We start from the raw sequence: 20,408 nt of genomic DNA on the forward strand, positions 1-20,408 counted from the left end.
GTTATGAAATCCTGGAAACAGGGACTTTACAATTTACCTTGCCTTCAGTAGACATTGTGAGCACGCAGTTTGAGCCTACAGACTGAAAGAGGAAATGAGACTCTATTTAACTGAAAAGAAAGATGCCCAGTTTTCTTTCCATACATGACGCTAAAGGAATGCTTCAGTTAGAAGTCCATAGAAAGTGTGGAGGCTGATTGGGGTTTATGAGACAAACATGGGGTGCTTGGAGCCATCACTGGACAGTTCCTTTATGAGAGCTCTCCACCTTTGTCTCACCCTGTAACTCCTGCCTGTAAAGGTACTTGATTTTATTCTGGGTAGGCTTTGTTGCAAAGACAAGGGATATTTTTCTTTTAAGAGAGTCCTTAGATGCTTCCTCTGGGTTGTGTCTGCTGGATGGTGTGGGTGGGCTGGTTTGGTTATCCCTGTACTCTGCCTACTCTTCCAGGTCTCGAGAGAGAGCAGAGGCTCCTCTTAAAATTATAGCTTCTTCAAGTGCCCGGTGTCTTCAGACACCCTTTAATGTGCTGGCATAAAGTAAACCTTGTTCCTTGATAGGTTTTATGGACAAGTGCTTTCTGGGCCCCTTGAGATGTTCTCACGTGCTGACTCCAAGTACCGTTACAACCATTAATAACAGCACACAATGCTTTGTTCTAAAGTGTCCTGTTGATGCACGTCCCAGGGTGTGTTACAATGAGAGCTGATTGGACATGTGGATTTTTATTTTAGCTACATTCAGGCTCGTTTATCTTGTTAAGCTCTTTCAGATGGAGATACAGTGAAGGTTTTATTGTTTTATTTCTATGCTCCAAACGTGAAAGAGATGTACCAGGAAGGAAATTCGAAAAAATAATACTTAACCTTGTGAAAGTGGCGAAGTACATAGAAATATATTCTAGCCAGTACATGGCATCCACAGCAATGTTTTGTTCTGCATGAGGGATTTTTTTCCCCTAGCCCTATGTGCATGACTGTGCAGGTTTAGAGAGGGTATCAATCATCATTTTCAGTGTCAAATGCAAACCAAACAGTGCCAATTGGCAGCATTCCAGGCTTGGGAAGCCACCTTATTCGTGAGAAATGGAACCTGGTTCTGTCTTTGGCCTTACCTTGAATATTTGGTCCAAGGGGGTAGTGCAGCAACGCGCAGCTTGGTGGGCTTCATCTGTGGGTCTACAGTGCAAGCTGGCCCTGGTGCTGCGTTCTAAAATCCCACTGACCTACCTTGGTTTGTGCCGAGGCCTGACTCTGATAAGAGCTCACAGTGATGGATAATGAGCAGGAGAAAGTGGGTGCAATCTGGCCAGACTTCTTACTGCCCAGGTCTTCTTTTATTGGCTGAACAGCTCTGCCTGTCAGGGTGACAGATGCCTCATATCTTCTGCAATGCTAGGTCCCCAAAAGAGGAGAATGAGAAGGTGTTAGCACTAAGAAGCTCTTATTCTACGAGAGACTCAAGCAACAGGCTGTAGTTTAAAGTTCTGAGATGCTGATAGCGCTTAGGCTTTTCCTTGGTGTATGGTTTGTTTTGATGTCACTTTACTTTGTTTTGTTTTTGTGCTTTTGTTTGTCTGTTCATTTCTTTTTGTTTTTGTTTTTTGTTTTTTGTCATTTTGTTTGTTTTGGTGGAGGGGGCTTTTCAAAGCCATACATATAAAGAAAGTTGGTTGGAAAGTGGTACAAGGTTCTCCTTTAAAATGGCTCTGTCCTTTGTCCATATTCCTGAAGCTGAGGGAGAAATAGCAAAAAGAGGTTAGCCCGAAGTGACTACAGACTATCCCATGCCATCACAGATTTAATTGAAAGGATGCTATTTTCTGGGCTCTGAATCCACTGAGAGAATGATTCACTACCACTAAGAAAGTAAACCTTCTCTGGCCATTCACTGCATACACAACCCTTAGAAGCCCAGGGGGAGGGAGGTCTGAAGAGAGAGCCTCAGCTACGATGGTAAGAGTGTCTAGCCGAGGCTGGAGCCTGCATCACGCGAAGTTATTCTATTATTTATTTCAAATGACGTTAATAATATGATTTGGACTGTTACACAATAACTCCTGACTGGTCTTTGTGTTCAGCCACAGTTCTCAAATTTGAGCAGTTACCAGGTTTACCATACGGTTTGCTAAAAGATTTATGGCCATGACTCTGGAAGGTTCTGGAATCAGGAGATGAGGGGAGAATGTGACAATCAGTTTGAATCTGTTGCAAATTTCTAGGTGATGCGAATCCTGCCAGTGTGCCTGTCTCACTTGGAGAGCCAAGGTTTGCCTGTCAAACAAGTATTCAGCCAAAACTCAGGCATCGTTTCTGCATATATTAATAATTTATTAACTTCACCAGAAGGTTCAATTAGTAGCTAATTACACAGGTAAAGAATTGCTTGAACAGGACACAGTCAGAAGAGGTGTTATTAAAAGATGAGAAGCGAGCTCGATTCAAATTTTATTAATCAAGAAGCAAAACAGAAATTAAGAAAAACAAGTTATATGTTGACCATATACTATATTCCTGATGCAAATATTTGCATTGATTTTTTTTCTTCTCTGGCTGTTTTCTTTTATGTTCTAAACATACCCGCATTGCTTCTCAAAATTAAAGGTATATATGACCTATCTTTTGTATATATTTTTTGAAATTACAATTCTCCCTTCCCTTTCTTTACACCAATCCCTCTCCTGAACCCCTTTTCTATCTCTCAAATTTTTAAGGCCTCCTTCCTTTTCTATAGTTACTGTTACACACACACACACACACACACACACACACACACACACACACACACTCACACACTCACATACATATTTCTAAACACATTAAGAAAACCTCACTCACTCTGGATAGTGTGATCTTGAGCAGATCTTTTGAAAGGCCATCCTTAGTTCATGTTGCCAAAATGAAGTCTTTAATGAACTTGGCCACCAATGTCCCTTTCTTACAGTTCCTTTATACACATATTTTTGTCATATATACTAAAAAGAATATCAACCTGTGCAATTTAATTGATTTATTCTACTAAGAGTGAGGATGTAATGCTAATCTGGCGTTAAAGCCTCTATATCTGCATGGTCTTTAGTTACAAAATAAATTTTAAAATTCATTTCTGCTTTTATTTTTACTGATTTAGCTTTGTGGTATAACCATGCAGGGTATCATCTACTGGTGTGTGTGTGTGTGTGTGTGTGTGTGTGTGTGTGTGTTACAATATTTTGCTTGTTACAAAAGTGTAGATTTATGTTGATGCTGACTTGAAATTTTTAATGAAAATATGTATATGCTTTCTTCAAGAGGTATGTAAAATTACGAATTTTGATTAATCCACGTGTAAATATTTTTCCGACACGTAGGTACAAAGGGTTTTGTGGGAATGCTCAATTCTTTCATCTTACAACCAGTAAATAATGTTAAAAGTTGAGTGCAGTGGATTCCATGTTATGGGTAACTCCTGAAGTTCCATGGAAGCATTTGCTACTTTTAGAAAACTATTCTATGGTTCCTGAGTTCACGCACTCCAGAGAGGTCCTGTCAGGTTGAGAGAGAAGTGAAGAGGAAAGAACAATGGGTTGCATCCTGTCCAGTGGAATGATTGGGTCCAACTTTAATGATGATGATGATGATGATGATGATGATGATGATGATGATGATAATAATAATAATAGTACTGCTAATGATGATAATACTATGATGCGCTTAGATCCGTGCACGTTTGAGCCCTCTGTTCGAAGTCTAATGCAAGGCATTTATACTCATTTCCTACATCTCCAGTGCTATCACTTTACAATTTGATTTTCAATTGTATTACAATTAAATTCAACTGAGAAATCATTAGTTGAATGGGCATTTAAGGCATTCAGACTCAATGCAAAGTTCCAAACATGCTGCTTCCAGCTGCAAATGTGACTAGGGTAGAATTATAACAGAGAAGATAAGAAAATGCTTAAACGCACATAATTCAGTGTGCTATACAAGAACCTCTTTCTGCTTTTCCATTCACACTAAATTGGAGGGGTTTGTTCTGTTCCATTCAGTCTCATGCCTTGCGTTCATAAGTTTGTCTTCTGAGTCAAGGTTATTCTCTTCCTTTAGGGTAGGGTCCTTTCGTTGTGCACCTTGCCGTGATCTCAGTACAGAATATACCTCTTCCATTTTTGGTACCCTGGATATGTACTGGTGAAATGAATAAAGCATGTGTGAGTAAGTGCCTGATAATCTCATGAAGAAAAGGCCTCATTACCATCCTGGGGCTGTAAAACATTATATGAAAACTCCAGGGATGGGATGCAGCTCAGAGGTAGAACACCTGCCAAGCATGCTGGAGACCCTTGGCTTCATCCCTCAAAATGCACACTTACATACACAGGTTTTCACACACACACACACACACACACACACACACACACACACACCCCTAAACATACCATATGCACACAAAGACACCAATATATAGAACACACAAACATATACACCGCAAATGCATACACATAAACACAAAAATATATACATATGCACACCCCTGTACATACCATATCACACACCACAAATACATGTACATCATACACATCACAAATACACATACATTATTTACCCAACAAATATAACACACACACACACACACACACACACCTAAGAAAAGAATACCATATACACACAAACACACCTGGACATATCACATACAAGTGCACAGACACGCCAGACACATACCACACACACAAATACAGCACACACACGCACACACACACACACACACACACCAACATACTTGCCACACAAAGCAAAACAAACAGAAAGTAAAAACCAAAATCACCAAATCCCGCCAAACCAAGCAACTCTGTTATAGTATGTTATTATAATTATCCTATTTTATAGTTAAGTTATCTTTTTTGAAATGAGATCTTGTTTAATAGACCAGACTGACCTTGAAGTCCCAATCTACTTTCTAAGTATTGAAATAACAACATTTCAGACATCAGGCTCATATATTGTCATTAATGTCTTATGCAGGCTTTATAAATTTAGTTATAGTGTTTACAAAATGAATTATGTAATCTTTAACATGGATGTGTATGTTAGGATAAACTACATAGATATGGTATGTATATATGTATGTATGTATGCATGCATGTATGTATTTGAGGATTGATACTTAGGAATCCAACGATTTCGATCTTGAAATGTAGCTTCTGCATAAAAGGGAGAGGACTGATTTGGTAAAATCATACTGCCATATTTTCAAGATAAGACTTACCATCTTTAGCATGTTGGGAATCGCTCTATGGGGCTCTGGACTAAGACCGATTAAAAAAAAATATTTGAATTTCAATGCTGCTCCTGTCACTAACTTGCTGGGTCAGTGCACAGGTTTTTGCTAATGAAGTGAATTTCCGAGATCCCTGAGTTACTTTCCTGGAGTTATTTAGTCATTAAGGACTCCAGTTTACATGTTGTCTCTATTTCTTCTGTGACCTTATTTCTTCTTCAATATCAGTACTGAATTTGCCAGATAAGATCAATGTGATGTGCAAAGTTTGGGTATATTCTAAAAAATATATTTTGATACTATTATTCAGTTAGTAACTGAATGTTTGAATGTTCCAAACCAGGCATTTCAGGAAAAAACAAACATGTAACAGTTGAGTTGTTTTCGAGTTGAGATATCAAATTGTTAATAGCATCTTCTATAAAAATGGGTACAGATATTATAGCAAAATTTATTCTGTTTATTTAAGATAAAAAGAACACTTTCCCTCAGAGAAACAATTTAAATAAAACTTGACCCTCTCCTCCTTCATTTCCGAGTGCTGTATGGTCAAAGGGAAATTTCCATCAGAAATTCTCTAAAGTCTTTTTGCATTAACATTTCAAAATTCAATTTAAATATCCAAAGATCTCATTTTTAACAAACTTAACAAAACTCAGGTAATTTCCTGAAACTTTTTGATTGAAAGACAGCAGTTGGTACAGATATATTTAGAAAGAAAAAAAATCCCCATGTACAGCTATGAGCAAAGCCCCAAATCAATTATATATAAGAAATAACACATGGCAAGAAATTAATGAAAAAGAAGAATTTCAACTATATGATTCTCTGGTCTGCTACCTGCAGGCAACAAACGTAAATGGGAAAAAATCAACATTCTTCTGGTAGATAAGAAGAAAAATTAATAAAACTGTTTCTTTTCTACCAGATCCCCTGATGCCACCATTGTTGGATGTGTGTGACTGCAGATACAGCGTCTTTTCCCAAAGTACTATTTTTTTTTAGACTGCAGAAATAAGGTTTTATTCTTGCTGTTAAGCTCAATTACGTGAGCTAGTATGGATCTGCACTGTCCAAAGAGCATTCCTCTTTCCTGTCCCTTCTCATTAAATGACTCTGTGGGATATGCATGAGACAAATGTAATAGGAACTGAGTATGAGGCATTTTGCAATGTGCCCACAGGATAATGATGATTCATATGGATGTCTGAATGTAACAGCTGAAAACTCTGAGGTGAGCTGCAGAGAGCCACAGAAATACATCCCTCATTAAATAAGGAAAATATCTGCTTTAAAAACATATGTATATATCTATATATGTATATATAATATAACTTATATAAAGGGCTTTATATTTTGTATGGTATAAAGAATAGCTTGAAATGAGTGAAGAAGTTGAAGGTAAGATACAGGTAGTTAGAAACCAAGATATCTAATAGGAATCCACTGGTTCATTTCATCACATACAGAAAAATGTAAATTAGTTTAAAATGAAAAGTTGCATTTTAACTTTCACATATTAATGGGAGTGTGGAGGTTTAACATATTGTATATTACATTATAAATGTGATTCCGAATTTGTTCCTTTCACTTTTATATGTTTATAACTTTAATGATACTACCGCTGGGCAAATGTAGTTCAGTTGTAATGTGGTAATTCAAGCAGGTTGTATTTTGTCTTCAGTATGATTTTTTGGAGGCCCCTATTGACCTCTCTCTCTCTCTCTCTCTCTCTCTCTCTCTCTCTCTCTCTCTCTCTCTCTCTCTCTCTGTCTCTCCCCCTCATGTGTGTGTGTGTGTGTGTGCTTGTGTGTGTGTGCATGAGTGCTTCTGCATGCATATTTGTGCATCTTCTTACTCCTTTGTCTGAATACATCTGTTCCAAAGGACCTTTATAGGAGGCATAACACAGAAGTTAGCAATTTGGACAAAGTCTCACTATTTTCAAATTCTTTAATTTGTTATCATTCTGAAATATGTAATCCGTTTGTGTGGATGCCTTGCTCTGTGTGCACAAAGTGACAAAGTTTGTGGTGACGTTTTAAATTTTTAACATTAATAATACTGCCTTATACTAATAGAGTGAAAAGCACCCTGCATTTTAAAAATTGGAATTAAAAGGTCTAGAAGTATTTGTGGTTTTCAGAGAAAAACCTAACGAACAGAATTTCTGAGCACACTGTGATGGATTATTGTAATTATTGGGAGTGATAATATTTTAATGTGACTTTCCCCTACCTGTCAGCTGAAATCAAGGCTGCCCACTACTCTGAAACAATCTCATTTTGCTAGGTGGCTAGCCTTGTGCAGCCTATAGAATGCTTAGAATATTAATGCGTGTGAGAGATCGAATGTTCTCCGTAGTTCCCCTTTGACAGCGTCTTGTTTTAATCGCAATGCATGCAAATGCAAGCCAAGCTAAGATATGATGAACTAAGGCCAATGAGTGCTTAAGGGGAAAGATTTCCTACAGGGGATATTGCATTTAAGCCATAGAAATTGTCATTTCTTTTTTGTCTCCATTTGCGGTACTGTGTGTTAATTTCTGCAGAAATAAATTCATTTTGTGGGTGCCCTTATTCTGAAACATTATCTAAATGGAGACTTTTCTGGCCTTTAGACGAGGGTTGCGTTGTTTATGGTAGGCTGCCAAGGCTGAAGTTATACAGCAAAACAATGTGTGTTGAAAGACAAGTGTGTTTGGTTTTGAAGGTATTGCATTGGTCACTGCTTTCTTACGATGCCTCATGCTGCTGCAAATTCTAATCTTCTTTCTGTATTTTTGCATGTCCTTGTATATTACCTTCAAATTTTCTGTGTCTACTCCTTCCTCTTAATTCAGTTACCACAGACATACTTGGGGATTTCATTAGCCCCCTGAAATTTTGGCAACAGTTTCTCAAAAATTCCTTCATCGAGAAGATTAACTCTCCCCTAACTGCTTCACAGCCATACAAGAACAGTTCACCATTTTCATTCCACTCGAGGACGATGGTCACGCCCCTGTATAGGGCAGAGTGACTTTACCACTGTGTGTGTCCACTTAGGCCATTCAATCATTCCACACAGAAGCCTGGGCTTCACACAAGCAACTCACAGGGCTGCTGATCAGTACCGCTGGGTGCTGTGGATTTACTTCACCTTTCCTTCTGTCAGTCTCGTTCCTAGAACACAAAGGTAGCTATGGCCAATTCAAATGTGCCCGAGCATGCAGTTGTGTCTCTGCTAACAGCGGATCAAATACCCTCCACCAACGTCCACTCATTTCTGCTCAGAGACAATGAGTTGCACTGTGGACTGTGCCTTTAGTACTGTGAGAGCCATAGTCTTTGGATACAGAGCTCTAAGATGTTAGCATTTAAAAATGTGATCATTGCTGATGTTTACGAACACCAAGACTATTAATTGTGGCAAGAGTGTTTGAATATCTATAAATCAGACACAACTGGAGAGCTGAAATTCAGATTTCCTCACACTTGCCTGCCAAGTGGCCTCAATCAGAAGCAATTTTCTCCATGAGGGCACATGGACCTTGGTTGTGAGCCTTTTCTGGGGAGATATTATTTGTGTCAAATTACATGTGGTGATTTTCCTGAAGTGGACTCTGTGCCCACTAATCCGTACCCAGGAGGTCCCTCTCTTCCTCCTTCCTTCCCTGGTGCTATTAATTACACTTGAGCTTCAAGTGTCTCTTACTCCTTTAACATGCTAGTTTGTGGCCACCGAGGCAGTAGGGAGAGGAAAGAGATCCCATCTTAAGCCAGAAATACTAAACATTTCAAGAAAAACCTCTGTCTTGCCATCTGACTTGATGTTGTCAAAGAAGTGGCTAGTAATTTCACGTTTGAAAATATAGTAAATTATGCAAAGCTGACACATACTTTGGGAAGAATGCAAGCTGACCATTTAATCATCATCTTATACCTTATTTTAAATATTGACAACGGATTTCCATGCCTTTGGAACAAATGAGCTAAAACACGCTTGAGCTTTACACTTAGGCTTTGTGTGAACACAAATGCTCCTTTACATTCTTGGACTCACAAAACAACACTTAAATGTGCTTTTCAATCTTTGGATATGCAATAAACCTATCAGTGATAACTTTTTCATAAACTGAGAAATAAAAATGAAATGTTCATTTCAAAACTGTGAGCCTATTTAAGATTAGTAGTACATTAGTTTGGTGTGAGGTTTACTGAGCACAATCTGTGTTTCAGTGTTACTTACCTTCCAAATGGTAGCATGAGCGATATTCTAATACAACTATCGAATTTAATATAGAACTGGAGCCAACTTACTATTCCTTCTTAACTATTCAGCAACATTATCTTTCATAAAAGATCTTGCAAAAATTTCATTATTTCTGATTCAATTTTTAAAAAGAATGCATATATAGTTAATTTTATTTTTATAATACATATGCAAGCATGTTCTCTAGGTGTGAGAGATTTTATGATTTTCATACCGTGTGCATGAACTATTCACATATTTATTACATGCTTGGAATTTATTTTTGTAAGCAAAATTATGGGTATATATTTTCAAAGAAGAATCTGACCTCCAAAGTATTAAATAATGTCATTTCTGTTGCAATGTATATTAAACCAGTTATTTCACAAATTGATCCCACACGAATTGCATAAAGTATGGACAACCAGATGCTTTATTTTGCCATCTACAAAGATATTATCCTGATTTTACGTGAGGGGGAACAGATACTTCGGTTGACTTTTAGTCAAAAGCTCAAGACACATGCTCTGAAGTTAACGTGTTATATGCCTATGAAAAAATAATTAGGGAATACGGAGTAACAACTGGCTAACACTTTGGTCTTTATTTGCTACTTGTATTTTACACGTTTGTGTCTGGAAGGAAATGTGTATAACTAGCATACACTAATTTGCACAGTAAGGCATGATGTTTGAAGAAAAAAAAGATGTTCAAAATACTGCACTTTACAAAGCAGCAGCTTCACTCAGTGGTCTCACCTTGTTCTGCTAGCTGATTTGCTTAGCCTTACTTTCCAGACTGTAAAACGGATTCAGCAGTGAAAACTCTCATACCTAACATCCCAGACTCCAGGAAGCACGTTGGTACACCCCCATCAAAGGAAAATGAAATTTATTTTAGGTTTCCTTTTTACAAAACATTAAATCAAATATTTTAGACAAATACAAAGAAAGAAAGGTCATCATTAGCGTCTTCGCTAGATAAGTCATTAATAAGTGTCTTAATGTATGTTCAAAGTACCTATATGTCAGCAGGATAGTGATATCTTGCTGTTGGTTATAGATGGTGTGCCCATTTCATTATTTGACATAACTATAGGAAGATATCGGTGGTAAACTTGAAATTATTAATGACAGAATAAAACTAACATGAGATCCATGAATTTATCTATTTTTTGATTCTTAAATTTAACTGTAAGAAGTGTTACAGTTACCACAGTATTTAAAGTGAACATTTCTTGTTTTGAATTAAGGGAAAATAAGTTGTAAAGGAAAAGTTTGGCTTGGATGTCCCTTAATTTAAAAGCATGTAACGAATTCTATCCATATAAATGTTGTGCGCCAGTTCAGTCCTGAGGACATTCACTTGGGTGACAATCCTACACACACCACTGGATATAGGTATGTTGGCCTACTGGGTATAGGTATGTTGGATATGAAATAATAATATCGAAGCATTTTAAAGCATTTATAATATTTCTCCTTTGACGTAAAAGCTTGATATTATATTTGTAAAAACAGAGATTGAGTGAGAGAAAGGAGACACACATAAAGACACACACACACACCCAGAGAGAGAGAGAAAGAGAGAGAAAGGTGTAGAGAGACAGAGAGACAGAGACAGACAGAGAGACAGAGACAAAGACAGAGAAAAGAGTAAAAACTTAATCCTAGAAGTATTTTCCCTGTCAAGACCAGTGACAGACTGACAATTAGTGCAGATTACCATAATTGTGTTCTACAGATAAAAATGCCACATTATGTCTTTAGGAGAAAATGCAGGCTTCGACTTAGTGAAGCGAGTTAGCTACATTTATTCTTTAACAACATGGAGATCCCTGTCATCGTTTCAGAGTCTCTGAACAACTGCAGCCCCTCGCCCGCCCGCCCCATTTCCTTTCAGTAAAATAGGTCCGTTAATGTCGTGTACCTCACTCTCATTCTCTCCAAGGAAGGTGTATTTTTATTGCTGAAAAAGTATCACATAAATACAAATTACATTTTTTCATTAGAAAACTACTTTTCATTTCAGAAAAAAATTCAATTAATTGTGAATAGGGTTATGCTTTCATCAGGGAGAGAAATATGTAATTTTTCTTCAAGCCTCAAACACGTATAATGAAATCTTTTCTTGAAATCCACTCTTAAGATGGATTTTTAAAAGTATAGACTTTATTAAAATCTCGTTTCAATTAAAATACATTCAATTACTGTAAATCTTTATTAAAATCGCAGGTAAAATTGTTCAGCAGTGTAAGAGAGACGTGTGCTCTTTACCAGATTGTTCATTCTAACAGACGAGCAAAACGTGCTAAGGTTCGCTCAAGACAGAGACTCTGTGTGTGTGTGTGTGTGTGTGTGTGTGTGTGTGTGTGTGTGTGTGTGTGTGTGTGTGTGTGTGTGTGTGTAGGGCTCAGTACTCGGGGAGCGGGGAATGGAGACTGAATTTACTTTGTATGTAATCTCCTCTGGCACTGGCTTCCTTTGCCATCTCAACAGATGTAGTCTTTCTTTCCTTTTCGAACATTATAAAATTTACTTATTTTGTAAGTTTCCATACAACTGCTTGTTATATATTGAGCGTGTTCACTTTCCATATAACCTTACCCACTGTTTCTTCCATGGCGTTAGCCTGTGTGAGTATTCTTGGGATGACTTCCTGTAATTCTCTTTCCTCACCTCGGTGATCAAAACTACTCCGCTTAAAGGATTTTTATTTCATTACCTTCCTAGAATGTGTTCGGTACAGTGTCCCTGATTCTTTTTCAAGGGCCGCTGGAAGATGCCATCGAAGATGAGGAAGAAGAGTGTCCCGTAGAGGAGGCTGACGTCATCGCGAAAGGAGACTTTCCATTGGAGGAAAGCTTCCCCACAGGCTTCGAGTCAGAAAATCTGAGCTGTGAAGAAGTGGAGTTCTTTTGTAACAAAGGTAATCCTTGAAGGCTACATGTAGATAATTTTATAAATTTTTATTAACCTTCGGATGGAGTAGTGCCAGCATATTATCTCTTAATATGGAAGATTAAGAAGTAAGAAGCACTTTTTGTCATTGTAACAAACAATTTCATTTTGATAATATTTTTATATTCATATATTTTAATACCCATTGGCAAGTTCCCTGAGTTAATTTCCCTGTTGGTTGGTCAACTAGTTATAACGTATTTGATGTTTATCAAATGTCTTCTTCGTTCAATGAGTGGTTACTGAACTCCAATTGTTTGCATAGCTCTAATACTGAATACCGAGCGAAGCAGAGAGCCGGTCAACCCAAGACTGTCAGTCCTTCCGGAAACTTAGTGCTGTGGGTGATTACTTTAACTTTCAACATTGCTGTTAGGTTATTGCTAACTTCTTAGCATGATCTTTTCTTCTATACATACTTGCCGGACACACACTCAAGCACGCGCGCGCGCGCGCACACACTATAATCCAAGATGTACCCTATACAAGACTCAATTTATTTCTAACCTTGACTTTGATCACTAATATATCACCTGGCATATCTGTTTTTCCTGAAATTGTTTTTTGTTTTACATAATACTTTTATTATCTATTTTTATTACTTTGCTTGATGTCCCAAGTGGGGTAAAACGTCTATTCCTCCTATGCTGTCACATGATGTCATATATGTTGGGATGATTTTCTAGGTGTAGAACAGCTGCTTGTGCTAATTCAGCCTGAATGTATCCTAGACAGCCAACTGCCTGACTGACTTCATGTCTGTCTCCACCTGTGTGTGTGTCTGTGTGTGTGTGTCTGTGTGTGTATGTGTGTGTGTGTCTGTGTGTGTGTGTCTGTGTGTGTATGTGTGTGTGTCTGTGTGTGTGTGTCTGTGTGTGTGTGTCTGTGTGTGTATGTGTGTGTCTGTGTGTATGTGTGTGTATGTGTGTGTGTGTCTGTGTGTGTGTGTCTGTGTGTGTATGTGTGTGTGTCTGTGTGTGTGTGTCTGTGTGTATGTGTGTGTCTGTGTGTATGTGTGTGTATGTGTGTGTGTGTCTGTGTGTGTGTATGTGTGTGTCTGTGTGTCTGTGTGTGTATGTGTGTGTGTGTATGTGTGTGTGTGTGTCTGTGTGTGTGTATGTGTGTGTGTGTGTGAAAGAGACAGACACAGAGAGAGAGAGAGAGAGAGAGAGAGAGAGAGAGAAAGAGAGAGAGAGAGACTGACTTGTGGAAGCATGCCATTTTCAGTCAGTTCAGAGAGGTGACATGAGCTTGAGTGTGTGTTGATTGGACTCACAATCTGAAATCAAGAATGCTGATTTAATAAATATCTTTAAATGGATATTGATGGTCTCGTGGATTTACAGAAAAATTTGAAATTTCCAACCTCGCATTCTCCTGTTGGTGGTGTTTTAGAAACAAAGCAACTCCACTCGTTCTGGTTCCTCAGTTCAGCAGAGCTCTAACCTCACTGGAATCTTCCAGAAAGCCAACAGTGGCCTTGTGACATGATGCTTTTATCTCTCAACAAGACAAATTTGAAAATTAAAAGAACAGAAGCTTGTTTCCTTAGGCTCAGATTTCAGGCCAATATAATATTTCTTGGAGATGTTCTGGGTTCTGTGTCTGTCTCTCAAGAATATGTAGTTTACGCAATGTATATAAGCACTTGCTGAGGTATTGAGGAATATTTGTTTTTAAATTACACGTAACACCATCTTATTCTTTGTTTCTATAAGACTTACATGTCTATATTTATTATAAAGTATCTATCTACCTTAGGCTGTGGTGTCATAAAAGAGAGAAAAGCTAAGGGATGAAAGGCACCGCCCCCTCTTCCCTTTGGACTTTTATTGTTAAAGAGTTAAGACAGAAACTTAGATTTCTAGTTATGTGCCTGATATAATAAAAAGCAATTAATAATTGCATTAATTAAATGGTGCTAAATATATGCATTTTAAATTTGGGGATGATCTCTACTGAGGGTTTATGTTTAATAGAAGAGTTTCATAAAGCCACACTTTAAGTAATTGTTGGCGGCAGGTAGACTTAGAGCAATTGGCTTTTTGAGGACAGTATTTGTGGTTTTGAGACAATGATACTCATCTACACTAACAAGAATCAGGACTCAAAGAATGTAATGGCAGGCATTTGGGAGGCCAGGAAAACATTGAATTACAATTTTTATGAATGTTGTTTAATGGATATGATTACTTGAAAAGTACTTGAAAATTCCAAAGATATTTTAAATGTATAACCAGTAATAGCAAAGAGATTGCATTAAATGGCATGTAAGTATTATAAAACAGTCCCTTAATGTTCAGTTTGAACTAAAAAAGTCTTCCATGGGAGTAAGAACTGATTTTTTTTTAAGATTTTATTTATTTTATGTGAGTGCACTGTAGCTGTCTTCAGACACACCAGAAGAGGGCATCCAATCTTATAACAGATGGTTGTGAGTCACCATGTGGTTGCTGAGAATTGAACTCAGGACCTCTGGAAGAGCAGTCAGTGCCCTTAACCTCTGAGCCATCTCTCCAGCTCCAAGAACTGATATTTTCATGTACTATTTTCATTATAAATGCCATTGTTACTATTTTGTTTTACTGTGGCCTGAATAATAGGAGACAATTCCATTATTTTACTCTCATAAATGAGAGAATAAAATGGGAATTCCCTCTAAAGTCAGTAGAAATAGTTATGTAAGGAAGACAAAGCTGATAGATACTGTACCCTCTTGGTGTACAGAGGGCACAGTGTTTCCTCTCTCTCTCTCTCTCTCTCTCTCTCTATCTCTCTCATCTATCCCTTCTCTTTACTTTCTGTTGTTTAAATGCAATTGGAAGAGAAATTATTCTTCTTTGACAAGCAGAACTTAATCTTTGTGTACAAGGTCACACTGTGTCAGTGATAGAAGGTAATCCCTGTGTATTTGAAGAGGGAAGAGGTAAATCATTAAAGTTATAGAAGAAGTTAAAGGCTTAAGCAAACAAGTGTTGTGACTGGAAAAGTAGGTATGAAATGTTATCCTTAACAATAATATTTTCACTAAAAACCAATTTTTGTACACAATTTTGATCATTTATGACAACTCTAAACTTGTCATTCTACATCAGAAAGTGAATGAGATTGCTTGAAGTTTCGTTGCCTGAAGATATTTTCATGATTCTAATCTAGCCATGATCTAGTTATTTTAATGATTTCATAGATAAATTTGTAGATATAAGGTATATTTACCTAATAAACAATTTTTAGTTGACGATTCCATACCACAAATATATGAGTAGAGTATGTCAATTCTTCAAGCATGATATATTGACACATGCCTATGGAATAATAAGAAGCAGACTTATAAAGAGACTGTATGTATCTTCACTGATATTTACTCATGGATTCTTTTATAAAATTCATTCTATGCTATTATAACTCTGTAATTTTTTAAAGAATAAGAGAAAAAGCTTTATTCCTTAAATATCTATGAAAATGCTGCTAATTCTAGGCCAAGGGTCCTACATTTGTGATAGCCCACACTATGTAGGAAACTTTCTATGGTTAGAATGATATTTTACTCTCTGTTTTATATTTTTCTCTATTTCACTGGTTTCATCAAGTTTCTAGCTAATGGGCAAGATTTTGTGCACATCTGGAAGAAGTCATTAATATTAAAGCTGCAGGTTCCTCTAACCCTGGGACTCAATATTGCCCAGTTCAGTCTAGTAATGGTAAAAGCACACAGATGTCTCCTATGTATTTTATGTTTCTTTAATATGCTAAGTTCTCATTTCCTGAATTTATCTCAGAGCTCGCCTTGTTTGAGTGGCAGGCCTAAAATTCTGTACAAGATTCCTGAACCACCTCTTGGTTTGGATAAGCTCTGTGTTCTTCATCTTCACAAGAAAGACTTGTTTACAACAAGAGGTTCCTTCAAACTGGTTTGGGCTTCTGATATTTTAAAATGTTAGACAAATTGTAACAAGATGGCTCAGGTCATAACATCTTCTTTTGTCCTAAATTGCTTGGCTGCTTGCCTTCCCAGCGTCTGTGACAGGAAGGAAACAAGCAAGAATTATTTCCTGGAATTTACAGATGACTAAGACATCTATACTGGGCCCATAAGTGCCACATACTTCCTGTGGTGCTGAATTATTTGCTTGAGTTATTTCACCTTCTTATCTCTGTTTAATGTAGAAAACGAGAACATACTTTCACATGTGTATAAAACTAAGCCTAGTGTTAATAATTAGTAAAAGTGGGATTCCTTATCCGAATATTTAAGTTGGTTAATGACTGAAGTGAAGTAAATATGTTTTGGGATACATTGTAGGAGTATGTCACAGGATGTGTGAACAGGATGTGTCAGATGGGTGTCACTGTAATGTAGTAAGTTGCTGAGCTATGGAAAAGGTGTCTGCAAAAACCCTGTGTCTACGAGCAGCTGAGATGTCAATAGCCGTGATCTGGGAAAATTACTTTCGAGTTATTAGAAGTCGTTCTGTGATTTTATGGTCTCTAAACAAGCTAAGAGGGAATATAATACTGTCAGTCTTGACATCAGGAGATAGAAAACCCAACTTCTTTTCCTACTATTTAGATATAAAGAATGACGGAGAAATTGTTAAGTAGTGTGGACACCTGAGAGACACTGAGGGAAATTGGAGCTGACAAAAGGCAGCAAAGCAAAAATCCCTGCAATAAGAGAACATGGTGGGTGATGATGGACGTTCTCACGCAATCAAATGTTGATATAAGTAATATTCAGAACAGGAAAGGATCTTTTAAGCACACTTCCCAAATGGGACATTGTAAGCTGCATTAAGAAAGCGTAATAGAGCCCACGTTACTCAGTGTTGGAGTCAGCAGGGAAAGTAGTTATGAAATTAAATTTAAAAAAACAAAACAAAAAAAAAAAACCAAAAAAACAGAAAACGAACCAGGTTACCAGTACCTTCCAGCCCAGTTCCACAGATAAAGTCAATGGAGCTCAAAGCAGAGTAATATGCATCTACAATAACAAATGACAAGAAAAAGAGGAGTTTAACGAAACAAAGAGCTCTATTTTGTGTGGTGGACATTGTTGAGGACAAGAGAAAAACAGGGTAAGGTGGAGGAGTGACATTACATCTTTGGGGACACACTTGACTTTATAAAGAGTGATGGGTAAGGCAGACTGGGCTCCTTCAACCTACTTCTCTGTGTACCCCTGAGAGGGTAGTGTTAGACAAAGCCAACAAAGGCCAGCAGGGTGCCCGAGGCAGGGGCTTGTTTCATCAGGAACTTGTGTTGAACCCCACCACTGTGGATGGGGTTGGGAAAGGACTGTAAAAGGAGATTGGATGTATGGGGACGCTAGAGAAGAAGGCAGACAGGAGGTAACTTGCATTTGCCTATCGAAGAATGGTGTGTAGAAAAGGAGGCTGGAGGCAGGAAACTGAGACGTGTATGTTGGAGAAGCTGTCAAAAATACAAATAACCCAATCAGAACCCTCCTTTTAGCCAAGAGCTTGATGAGACTCCATCTGTAGCTCATTAATATAAATTCCACGGTAGCACTTGGTGGGTGTTTGGGGACAACCTGTGTCACCTTGCTCCTTTCCCCATCCCAGAGTTGGGTCAGTCTTTTTGACAGATTCCCACGTCCTTGCATAAGAAAATTAAGTGTAGGAAGCCAGTAAATCTGAACAAATTGGAACTGATTTCATTATTATGCTTAAGGAGATGTGTGCTAAACCCATGGAGGTGTCCCTGCCCTCTACCCCTCTCCTCTATCCGCTTTTGTAATTTGGTTGAAAAATCAGTAACAGTGGGAAAGCTGTGTCTTTTTCTTGAACTTTATATAACAACCTAAGCCTAGCTTCTTAGCATTCATCTTTTCTACCTGTCCTCAAACATGTAGTATTTCTGCTTGCTTTTCAGGAGCTAGTCAACTGAAATATTCATGTTACTATGTCTTTTAGTTTCTTTATTTGTCTGAATTTTTTTCTCCTCAGTAAATAAAGACGTCTATTTCTATCTCTCACTCAGCTGAGTTCTTTCTGTGCTTGGCCCTCCCTTTTCTGAAGCATTACTGCCTTCTCAGGTGCTGGGGAAGGAACCAGAATCCGCAGAAGGCAGGTGTGCTGTAACCTCTTTGAGCTGAATAAGGAAGGGGATATTTACAAAGTTCTTCCTTTTTTTTTTCTTAACGGGATTAAGAAGCTCAGCTCCTTAAATTCTTGCATATAGCATTGACATTTCCAGGGTGTGTTTGGATCAGGGAGTTCAAAGAGAAGGAGTGAAAGAAAAAAGCCAATATGACTTTGTTTTTTCCTTGCTGGAGGAGCTGTTTGTGCAAATCGCCTATAAGCTTATTGACCTGAATCTTTGACTCCTTGTTTTTCCTGGATTTGGCTGGAGTGGCGACACTGATGGAGCACTGATAGGGCTGATTGAGCAGCCCCCAGCTTCGCTTGGCATGGACCTGGCTTCCCTTCTCCACCACCTCCCTCCCTTTGCATGACATTCTTGTTCCTTGACAAACCTTAGGTTTTCCTGGACCCAGTTCTTGTTCATTTGTTCTTATTCATTTGCTGTTGCTGTTGTTGTTTTGTTGTTGTGTTGTTGTTGTAAAGCATTTTAAAATCACTCTGTTTTCCTTGCATAGGTATCCTACAGTGAGAGCTGAGGAACCATGATTTTTTTTAAGGAAGTAGAAATAGAAATGAGAGTTGTGTCCTCATGTTATTAATCTCATGATAAACGGCACATCTGTGTCATCGTGATGTCATTCATTATAGCTGTTTTATAAATCCCCACACTGTGACTTTTATTTGGAATTGGGCACAGCGTTTTAAGAGACAATTATTGGGAAGACAAGGGAGCATTTCAACAACCCCATACTTATAGGAGAGAAGAAAGGGCAAGGTATTTTATGGAATTGGTTTTTTGATTGGCAAAACCAGGTGAATTAGTAAGGGTTTTTGTTTGTTTGATTTAATATTCTGAATAGAAGGGCCAGATAAAGCCCTGCCTGCTTACCTCACCTCAGAACCCATCTCAAGACAAAAATTTCAACAAAGTGAGAAATGATTGCCTTTACCCTTTATATGACTTGGCTCGCACTGTAGTATGTATAGGAGTTGTATATGATAGCATATCCTAGGAGTTTGGTTGGTTTGGTTTGGTTTTTGCATCTGACAGTCTCTGTGCATTTTCTTCCTATGAAATGAGTACTGGAATGGCACATGTGCAATCCTCTGATGTTATTTTGCGAAATAAATTTGAAATTGGTAAGACATGATCAACATTCATCTGTTAGAATTTCTGATATCTTTCTTTTTGTCCAGCTGAACACATAAATAAGGCTTGGGAGGTGTTTGCTTCTTTTCAATGACATCCTTATTTTAAGTAAGCAACATGTTTGTAACAGCAGGAATGCAAATTACTCTGAAGACCATTTTATTATACTTTAGAAAAATTGTTCATTGCTTTAAAATGTAAGGTTTTTTTGAAAGATCAAGAAGCTTTTCCAACTAGGGAGATTTATTTAGATCTGTTGTTTGTTCTGAATGTTAAGAGTAATATGAAGAATAATCTATCTAATCATCTCCTGATATTTTACTTATATATTATTGGTTGGCTTTTCCTGTTTTAATCTAGATAGTGAATTAGTTAATCATTAAATTTAGCTGAATAATATAAAAGAGAACTTCTTATTTGTAAGCCTGTTTTAATTGCTTTCTTGGTGATGTTTTTGGGCTGAATGAAGATTCAGTGTTTCTTAAGAAAGCGTTTTTAATCAAACTGCAGTTATGTTTAAAGTCTGTTTATCTCAGTGTTATTTGCTTTCATTTGTATTTGAGTAGCACCCTCAAGTTTGTCTAGTATTCATATCTATTAACACTATTTATTTTTCTATTTCAAAAATTCATAAGTATGAAGAGCTTTGGTAACTCTCACCTGGGTAGCCAATTTACTTTAACCATATGAGTTAAGTTGGT

The 20,408-nt window shown here is 37.6% G+C and overlaps 1 protein-coding gene across 2 annotated transcripts in view; it reads left to right on the top strand.

The window, feature by feature from the left end:
* Positions 1-20,408, top strand: part of Zfpm2 (zinc finger protein, multitype 2) — a 437,310-nt gene that overhangs the window by 85,219 nt on the left and 331,683 nt on the right. The window contains exon 2 of one of the 2 annotated variants that reach the window (NM_001130501.1): positions 12,263-12,421. The exons of the other annotated variant lie outside the window; for it this stretch is intronic. Coding sequence (NP_001123973.1) covers positions 12,263-12,421 — 159 coding nt within the window. The remainder of the gene's footprint in view (positions 1-12,262; positions 12,422-20,408) is intronic. 2 annotated transcript variants of the gene reach the window in all.

The sequence above is a fragment of the Rattus norvegicus genome, chromosome 7 (assembly GCF_036323735.1).
Source record: "Rattus norvegicus strain BN/NHsdMcwi chromosome 7, GRCr8, whole genome shotgun sequence".
In the NCBI taxonomy this organism is placed as follows: domain Eukaryota; kingdom Metazoa; phylum Chordata; class Mammalia; order Rodentia; family Muridae; genus Rattus; species Rattus norvegicus.